General features: G+C 41.2%; 1 protein-coding gene across 1 annotated transcript; it reads right to left on the bottom strand.

Moving 5' to 3' along the window:
- Positions 1 to 271: 271 nt before the first annotated feature.
- Positions 272 to 5,859, bottom strand: MYL2 (myosin light chain 2). The gene is made up of 7 exons (XM_063315578.1): positions 5,767 to 5,859; positions 4,666 to 4,755; positions 3,661 to 3,736; positions 3,032 to 3,136; positions 2,421 to 2,496; positions 2,027 to 2,075; positions 272 to 555 (listed from the first exon to the last, which is right to left on the bottom strand). The coding sequence occupies exons 1-7, from the start codon at positions 5,767 to 5,769 to the stop codon at positions 457 to 459; spliced, it is 498 nt and encodes a 165-aa protein (XP_063171648.1). The 5' UTR covers positions 5,770 to 5,859; the 3' UTR covers positions 272 to 456.
- Positions 5,860 to 10,019: the final 4,160 nt, after the last annotated feature.

Raw genomic sequence — 10,019 nt, forward strand, 5'->3', positions numbered from 1 at the left:
AATTCTACAGAAATGGGTAGGGCAGCAGTGGCAAATATGTGGTCCTTACTTCATGTTAGCCATTGGTGAAGCAACACCTCCTCCTGCTCAGCTCCACATACAGTTGTTGGAGAGTTTCTTAGCATTGTGCATAAGCGGCAAATGCTCTAGCATCAGAAAAGGAACATGTGGCTTGCTGTGAGTACAGCTTATTCCATTCCCTCATCCATAATCATCCATAAAGGGCTACTCAGATTTTCTGAATAATTCAATACAAAGGCAATTTTAGAAATAGGTTTCTCCAGACATGGCTGCATTCTTTCTACAGATAGGACAGACAAAGGGCTGGGGCTCCCAAGAGGATAACCACAGACAGGAAAGACACAATATCCCAGCTAAGCTGGCCAGGAACCACCAAAAGTGGTGGCAGAGAAGGTATCATTTCTGCCATCACACCAGCTGGCCTCCCAGCGTTTCTTAATCTTTTTCTTCTCCGTGTGTGATGATGTGGACCAAATTCTTATAGTCGAGGTTGCCAGTCACATCTGGAGGGAAAGCTGCAAACATTTGGTCTACCTGAAGGAACAAAGAGGCCGGGTGATTTCCTCTTGAGTTTCACACTTCACTGGCTGTTGGTAGAATAGCAGGGCTTTCCCCTGTACCTGGTTCATCTATATAGAACTCTGTACACATCCATTCTGAATTAAGTCCAGTGGGACTTAATTGTAGACCTCTTTTCCAAGTAAGAGGTCTACAAGTTGCCCTCCTAAGCATTAGTTGATTGACTTATTCGGTTTTAAATGTTGAGGCTAGAGTTCAAGGGCCTGCTTTGATTATAGGGAAACCTCCACTTAATAGACCATTTTGGGGGAAAACAGTGTCTATTCAATCCAAATTTACATAACTTATGTAATTGGTCCATTTGCATAATGATGTAACTGACAGTTTTGCTCACTTGTTCACATGGCATAAATTGACCAAAATGATGTAATTATACAAATGATGTAGATTGACACAACTGTTGTAAAATATCATATTACATAATTACACAAATGGTCTACATTGTCACAAATAATGTAAATTACATCAGTTGTCCAGATAGACTTTGAAAAAAAAACAGATTTGCCCATTAGTTTGGAGGTGAAGTCCAACAACAAATTTGATCTGTTGCATCTAAAATCTGTTAAATAGGTTTCTGTTAATTTGAGCCTTTGTTGTACTATTAGGACTGGTAAGTAACTTAGAATTTATTCCACTCTATTTTTAAATGGCATTTTGTGAGGTTCATACACAAGGCAGTTGGAACCAAAAATGTTCACTTTCTACAGTGATTGCTTTTTCTACTTAGTGGATTCAAAGTGACCCTAAGACATCTTCTTAAAAACAATATTAATAGTGTGCCATTGAAAACATTAACATGGAATAGTCTTAAAAGTGCGTAGTTAGGCTAAAAAAAATTGGTTGTAAGCCTTCACGAATAGAAAGTTACATGCATGAAGAAATATAATATTAGGGTGTGTTGTTGTTTATTCGTCCAGTCGCTTCCGACTCTTCGTGGCTTCATGGACCAGCCCACGCCAGAGCTTCCTGTCGGTCGTCAGCACCCCCAGCTCCCCCAGGGACGGGTCCGTCACCTCTAGAGTATCATCCGTCCACCTTGCACTTGGTCGGCCCCTCTTCCTTTTGCCCTCCACTCTCCCTAGCATCAGCATCTTAGCATATTAGGGTGTAACTGACCTTATTTGGAAGGGCGTTTGATAAATGAATACTCCCCATAGTCATGTTGGAGCTAGGTCTCAAGTAGATAAAATATGTGAGGAGGAAGAGGATTACCCAGAGAATCCTGGTAAAAAGTGTAATTTTATGAAGATGTTTAGAATTTTCTGGAGAGCCACAATCTCCCCTTAACTACACTTTTCAAGTATCCTGGGGGGAGGGGAGGAGGAGAGAGAAAGGTATTGAACGTAGGCTATTTTGCTTGACCACTGAGCCCAGCCTTCCCAGCAGTCCATCAAGAATGCCATTCAATTATTCAGGAACTTCTTACCTCTTCCTTTGAAAACCGTTCTCCTTGCGTCATGAGCATCTCCTTAATGCTGAAAAAGTAAAGCCCAGATTAGATGCAAAGGAATAAGTAAAAACAGTCTCAACTCCACCCATCAGTCCATGTGAAGGGTGGGAGAAGAGTAGAAGTATAGCTTGCTCATTTCTGAAATTCATGCTGAAGCACATGGGGATGGATAAAGAATTTCTTAATTGCTTTTAGAATAAGCAGCCAGGCTGATTGTACATTTGCATCACAATAGATTGTCATACAGAGGTGATGCTAGACAAGTACCAGTGTTTATTCTGGGAGTGAGAAGAAGGGGACAAAGAGGAGAGATGGTGCTGGGATCTTCTGGCCATTTTATTTTAGTGAAGAAGCTCCAAAAAATACTTACTAGCTTGCTTTTAGGCCTTTGCCTTCTGGATCAAAGACTTTAAATGCACTTAGAATCGTTTCCTCTGGATCTGCGCCTGGAAAATTAAAAAAAAAGGTGGGGGGGAGAGATGGAGAGAAAGTCTAAGTAAGCCACATACTGTGTAAAAGTGGCGCTTCTCACAATGTTTGTGGGAAGGTGTGTCATGGCTAAGGCTACCCAAGTAAGTGGGCAGATGCGCCAGGACAAAACTCTTTCCTTCAGATTCACAAGGAAGCTCTCCATAGCAGTTATGAATCCAGCAGCACTGTGTGCCATATCAGTCTCATGGCACTGTCCGTGGGCACACTCTTGAAAGATCTACCCTTACCAGGTCTTACTTTTAATCTGCTTTTTCTTGTCTTTGCACCATTCTAGTCTCTTCTTGCTTATGTCAATTGGTTATTTTCTATTGAAGATATTTTTTAAGCTACTTCGGGACACTTTCTTCTGTGAAATCATGAATAGTGAACATTTTCATTATTTTTTATTTGTCCTAAACCAAGTCTTGGTGGGTGGGTACCTAAACATCTTACCAAAGATGCTCACTGCTTGCAACAGTTAGAGTTTGCAGCCTTCTCCTCCAATCTCACCTTTAAGTTTTTCTCCAAACATTGTCAAGAACACGGTGAAGTTAATTGGTCCAGGAGCTTCTTTGATCATGGCTTCAAGCTCTTCATTTTTCACATTCAGGCGCCCTAAAACAGGCAAAACCAAACCAAACACAACCCTTCAGCAGGGAACTCAGGAATCTCTCTCATTTTAAAGAATTCCTTAAACTATTGAAAGACCTACAGTGATTATGTTAAGCACAGGTAATTTGGGGCAAACAGCAGACTAGTAGCTACTCTCCCAGCTCTGTCTAATGCTGAGGAGTGGAGAGTTTTCCTACATTTACAACCAAAATTGCAAAAACTGGGAAACTGTTGGATATCCAACAGTCCACACCAGCTGCATTTGGCTTGGTAAGATACAAATTGGCTTGACTTAGAATGCTGTCAAAACTCGGAACTTTCAGTTATATTCTAAGCCAGAGTTCTAGATTTCTGTATTTATTTCTTTTTCCCCCTGATGGTTTACAACTTAATTTAATTCTGACTTGATGTAACGTTTTGGGCAGGAGGAAAGGGACAGTTAAAATATTTTTTCCCAGTGAGATTCTATATAAATTATTAAAGGGATATCAATGTATTTAATAATTTAAAGGCATTTCTTTGCTTACCTAGTGCTGCAAATGTGTCTCTCAGATCTGCTTTGTCAATGAAACCATCGCGGTTCTGATCCATGATGGTGAAGGCCTGAAATGCGAGAAGCTACATGTTGCTTATGGTGTGCATATGACATCCTTGGCTTTTATTTTATGAAAAGATCAAACTTCTGATTCTTATGATTGAAATATCTAGTGATGCTTAGCTGAATAACACGTTTTTATTCCAGTCTGAAATTTTAACAGATGATTGCTATTCTTAAATTTTTCTTAAATTTATTTTATTAAAGTTCCTTAATGCTGTGCAGATCTTTTGAAAGAGGTGCTTTGGAACACAGCGTAGCATGCATGAAGCACCTCTTTTCAGACAGTTAGAGCCAGCACAATTGCTTTCGAAGCTGCTTGCAGCTGTCTGCACAGGCAAGTGTGTGCCCAGCCTTTCAAAATAGCACTTTTGAAAGATTTGAACAGCCCTATTCTGTACTTCTGCAGGATACATAATTGAACTCAGGGTCTTTCTTGAATCAGCAAGGCTATTGGGGAATATATAAAGTAAGGATAAGATAAGAATCAATTTAATGTACAATTTACACAGGAGACAAAATATTTCAGTATAAAGTTTCCATGGCTGGAATTATAGGTGCATGAGGAATCTGGCAGACTTTATGCCGCAATATTTCAGTTAGGGCATTTCAGCTAGGTTCCAGGACTAAGACCAGGCTTCAGACTAAGCCCCAGTAAAGTCTTCTTAAACTGGTTATTACAGCCTTTGATCTACAAGAATGCAGAACCATCCAGGACTTAAGCGTGCACCTCCATGCTTAAATAAAGATTGGCTGAGAGTTCTGTTCAGTAGGCCTAGATTGTGTAGCGACGCTGCCTTTCAGATATGGACTCCTTTCTTTATACAGGTAGAGCAGAGGCCAAGGGATGGTTGGTGTTTTACCTAAGCTTGCTATGCCATTGGGTCAGGATAGTGCAAGCTGTTTGCAAAACATTTTACTGCCTCTGTTGACATACCTCCTTAAACTCCTGGATCTGTGCCTGTTCAAACATTGAGAAGACGTTGGAGTTGGCACCTTCTGCCCTTTTCTTAGCTTTCTTGGGTGCCTTTGGGAGATTAAACATAAAATTATTCAATGGCATCTCCTTAACCTATAAAAAGTGCCTTCTGCTGGGTTAAATAATGGTTCCAGGGCCTTCTGTCCAAAGCGATATGCTGAAAACCAACACTTTTTACTGTTTTATCTGTCAAGAGAATTATTGGACAAAGATCAGTTGTATTTAGTTGCTATTGATTTAGTGCCATCTGTGGAAAATGCCCTGTGAAAAGTTCATGAAGGGATATCCCTGACCCAAAAAGTTTACAATTTCAAATTTGATACACGGGAATCCAGAGAAAATGTTGAGGGAGGGTGGCGGTAGAGAAGCCCAAAAGAAAGATATGTACTGATATATGTATTTTGACAGTTTGGGGACTAAAGATTTGTGCTAAAAGTAGAATAGTAAATTGGAGATTTTAAGAAAGGATTTGAATACAGAAAGTGAGAGAAAGTGTGAAAGGGACATACTAGTGTCAGACTAGTGGTCTGGGAGATATGTCAGGCTAGCAAGGAAGAATGGATGGAGTCAAATAATTTTGGGCCAATAAATCATGTGCTTTTAACTAAGTTGTAGAATAATCTGCATGTTACACTCAGCATTAATATCTTTGTGAGAATGGAAGATACCTATGATTTCTGGAGCACTGTCTGGAATAATCAAATGTCCTACTCCATCTTTGGAGATTGGCTTTATTCTGTTCTTTTTCATTCCCTGCCACAATCGCACACTGGAGCTATCGGTTTGAAAGAATAAGTGTGTCTTGATTAAAACTGACTCATGTCAATTAATTTTGGGTTAACTGACCTATCAATCAACACTTTCTATCCACACTTCTTCTGAAGGGATGTTGGCCCATAACCCAGTTCTACCTGATGATACAACTCTTGTTCTTTGGAGGATCCTTCCTTACTCACTGAAAGGCACCCTGTATTTTTATCCAGAATGCTTGAATTCCTGGTTCTTTTAATCTAGTCCCAGCTCTCCGTCCCTCCGTCCCTCCCTCCTCCTTTTACTCACCATTTCTAAGACCAAATTGTGCAGCTCAGGGTCCTCTTTGGAGAAGGTTCCTTCTGCGGGTGCCCCCTTTGCTCTGCCTGATGAGACAATAAATAAGGCCCAACCCAGATTATAAATAAACCCATGTCCACTTTTGGCTGTAATAGGTGAGTTAATCCTCTTCCTCCTCCCTCCATTCTCCCTTCTCTCTTCTTAAATATCAGCATTCATTGTCATGTGGTGACATGCGAGAACAACAGAGGCCCCCAAGGTTAGCGACATGCCAGCCGCCCAGACGGCTTCTCCATTTAAGATGTCGACACAGCGTCCTCCCAGTGGCCAGATAATAACCAGACACCTGTGGGTGTCAGTTGGTCTTAAATGTATGCATTCAGGAGCATACAAGGGGATTATGCATGGAACAATTCTCTGTGTGTATATATAACAGATGTCAGTTTTGATCATTCCTTCAGACAATAATGTGACCAAGAAATAGCATCTAGGACTGGGGTACTGAAGATGGGGGAAGGCCTGAATCTCAATAATTAGGACTTAGGAGTCTAGAAGCACCCTTAGCTGCAACCCACTGATTTCCCCCACCCACTCCTTTCTTTGAGTATGTGGATCAAATCAAACAATGAATTCACTGTGAGCTAAGTGACCTTGGGAAAGCAGTCAGTCCTGGGGCATACTTGGGTGGGAGACCACCAGGATATCCCAGGGCTACAGGCTAGATTGGAAAGTAGAAACAACAACAACAAAATCCTGAAAGACAGCAGTGGCAAACCATTTCTGTTCAAGGTAATCCTTATCTACCTTGGATGGAAATTTTGACAAGCAGAGAAGAGTTTAATCTTTTCCCCCTCCATGCCACTCTCTTACACACACACTCCGCAGGACTCCCACAAAACTGCCTTCCCACAATGCTGTTTTCTCCAAGAGGAAGTTAGATTTGTTTATTTGCTTGCGAGAGTTTGTATACCACCTGGATCCTAGACTCTAGGCAGCAACATAATAGAGCAACACAATAGAGCAGCATAATCAATACTAAGTTACATTGGGTTGCTGTGTGCCTTGCTATTTTTGCCATTTATCACCTCCTTAGAACCAAATATTTCTCCTGAAATTCAGAATCACCTTTCCTCTCTTCCAGGAATGAGAAGTCTCCCATTGGCCATTAGCTCAAGGGTCTTTTTAATTTTAATAATTTTAATTTTAAAATTAGCACTGCTCATATACTGAAGCTCTATGCCGCTAAACGCTAATCTTGCCCACCCATCGGAAAAAGGCCATCGCGAGCGTCCCAAGGCAAAAGCGGCTTCTCAGGATTCAGTCATGGCTGACCGGGAGCTGAGTCCTCTTTCTGTCCTTTGCACTTATATTTTTAGCCGGCGCGCTCTGCCCCTGAGTACCGTCTCCTCCCCGGGGGCCTGGAACACACTTAGACAAAAGGGAGGGGAGGCAGGGAAGGTGACACAGTCCAAACAATACTGTCCATATCTTCGCAGTTGCCTGCAGCTGTCTTAGCCAAACATGATGGAAAGGGATGGAAGCGTGAACAGCTGCTGCTTTGGACCAAGGTCCTTCTCCCTTCCCCTCTTTTTTTTTTTTAAATCTTCCTGTGAACCAGGCAAGGGTAGATTCTCTTGTTCAATCATCCAGAGCCTAGAATCTATATATAGGCTTGTTCCCTCATTTACATTGTTATCCTCTGGAGTAGCTTTACCCAAAGGAGTCTGTGGGCCTGCAACCTTCAAAATTCCCAGAACATCTTGAAAGTTGGGTTTTCCAAGCAGCTTTGCACAGATATGTACATACTGTACGCATTTGCACTGGTTGCAGGTACAGTATATATAAACCTTAAAATAAGGGAACTCACCAGCATGTAGAAATCAAACTTTTTTTTTTCTCCCAATCTCTCCCCCTCATTTTGCCATTTATTTTTATTTATTTGTTTGTAAAAGAGAAGGGGAAAAACTCTTTTCAGGGATAAAGTTTTTAAAGCTTCTGCATTTTAGGGGCATATGTTGCTACACCTAGTCTGGATGCCCAGAAACTTTAGGGATTTTATTGGAAACTTGTTATAATCGTTTCATAGAAAGAAGAGACAGTATCGTACATGCTGTGCCCTGCCATACAGAGGATGAAAAGGAAGGCTAAGTTTGGTTTTTAAGGTATAAAGAAAACTTAATCTAACATTTTTAATACAGTAGAGTGTTTCATATCCCAACAGGGGCTTCCTATTCAATTACACCTCTTTTTTGTCTGGATCCCTCTGAAGCCAGATGCTAATTCACAAGAGCTTTAGAAGTCTAAACATGCTATCTCAGTTATCCTCAGATGAAGCTCTCTTTAAGCTTAAACTAGAACAGAAGGAACAATTTGGAAGGGATCAAAAATAATTTTAAAAAGCTGGTTCCTACATGTCAAGCATAGAGCCTTGCTTTCCTGCCAGCAAGCAGAAATCGAAATAAAGTCAGAGAAAGGAAATATGACATGGGCAGTGTCACCTCCCCAGTAAGCAGGAGGGAGAATATGCCAGCTATTCTGGGGTAGAGAGACTCAGTGGTAGGGGGAGAGCCAAGGCATTTTAAAAAGGATTTAAATAGAAGGGGAGGCCGAGCATGCAAGACAAAGACAGAAGGGACAAGAATAAATTTCTGGATGGGTTAGGCATGCCAAACCATGTAGCTGATCTGACAGACTGGCTTACTGGACTGCACCAGTGGGTTTCCAGTGGGGCGAACCAGGGAACCAGCGACCTGGTGATCATGGGTCCTCGTCCACAGATCACCCCATCAGCTTTCGCTTGCAAGACTTAAGATAACACGGAGTAGAGGATGGTCCCCGTGTTAACAGAAGGGCCCGTCCTCCCATCTCAGACACTGCTTTTGTAGCTATGCCCCACTTGTCTGCTTGCAGGTGACTGTGTCCAAATCCTGGTGGGAAAAAGCTAGCAAAAGTGAGCAAAATAATGAGAACATGCCCTCACTAAACTTAACTGTCCAGCTTTGGTTCCAATTCCCACAACCAACCTGCACTACCATACTTTTGAAATCTGCAACAAGATCATTTTAAACTGGGGTTAATAGCCTTATGGGCTACGGGATCCTTAGATGGTTACATTAATTCCATTGCGAAGTACTGTTATCTTATCACCATTCTGTATCCTGCAACTACATCTAAATTCCTGGGATGTTACAGCAAAAGAAACTGAAGCAAAAACAATGCCAAATTAAACATAGCATGTCAGGCCTGATAAATGGAATCCTTGTAGGGTGTACTTTTTTTTGCATTTTAAAATCACTTAAATCGTCACACCACTATAACCCTTGGAAGAAAACTGCATTTGCTTCTAAAAGGTTTTTGGATGAGCAGTTGGACACAGCAGCCACTGCCATGCCCAGAAAGGCATTGCATTCTTTTTCTGTCCTGCCCTGAATTTGAGGTACAGGGGAGGGGGGATCTGTCTTCCCCTTTTGCCCTCCAGTTGGCTTTGTTTCCAATTATGGGTTTTCCTGTCCTGTCCTAGTCTGTTCCTTTTGGTTTTGGTTTTGTTTTAATTTTAGTTATTACAATAAACATTTTGTTGCAGTGCTGGGCTTCAGAAATCTGCTACCATTCAGGACATCTTGTGAATTAAGGATAGATAGAAAATGTGTCTGTGGGCAAGGGGCTTCCTAAAAGACAGCTTTGCAAGTCTGCTTCGTTTTCCTGTTACAGTATAGTGATTTATTTCAAAAAAAGAAAGGAAAAAGGAATTTGAGCTTTGACTGCCCTCTTCTGGTGAAATCTGATAATAGCATGGAAGTTCATTAAGAGATACACTTTTTCCCCACATCGCCATTGGGCCATACCTGGGAATATATTCAACTGCAGTGGCTTTTGAAATACTGTAAAGTTTTATATGTTAAAAATGTATTTAATGTGTTCTATATGACTTCCCTTGTCAAGAAAAAGTATCCCTTTTCTATTTTAATTTTTAACAAAGACCCGCACAGCGCACCAAGCTTGAGGGTGCCATGCACTTACGGAAACTTTGGGGCTGGTCATGATTCTTTATCATCTGATATAGGACCCTCTTCTGTATGTGGAACCAGAGGTGACCCCAAGTACCTCTGATGTGCAAGGGTTTTATTATTTGTAACTGTTCTCTTGGATGGAGTTTTTTTGCAACAATTAGTATTTTTATTAGAGGGAGAGATTTCTTGTTTTGGTGGGGAGACATTCCCAATAATGGAAAAACATGGTATTTCTATCAGAATTAATTTTAG

Source organism: Candoia aspera, chromosome 15 (genome assembly GCF_035149785.1).
Source record: "Candoia aspera isolate rCanAsp1 chromosome 15, rCanAsp1.hap2, whole genome shotgun sequence".
NCBI lineage: Eukaryota > Metazoa > Chordata > Lepidosauria > Squamata > Boidae > Candoia > Candoia aspera.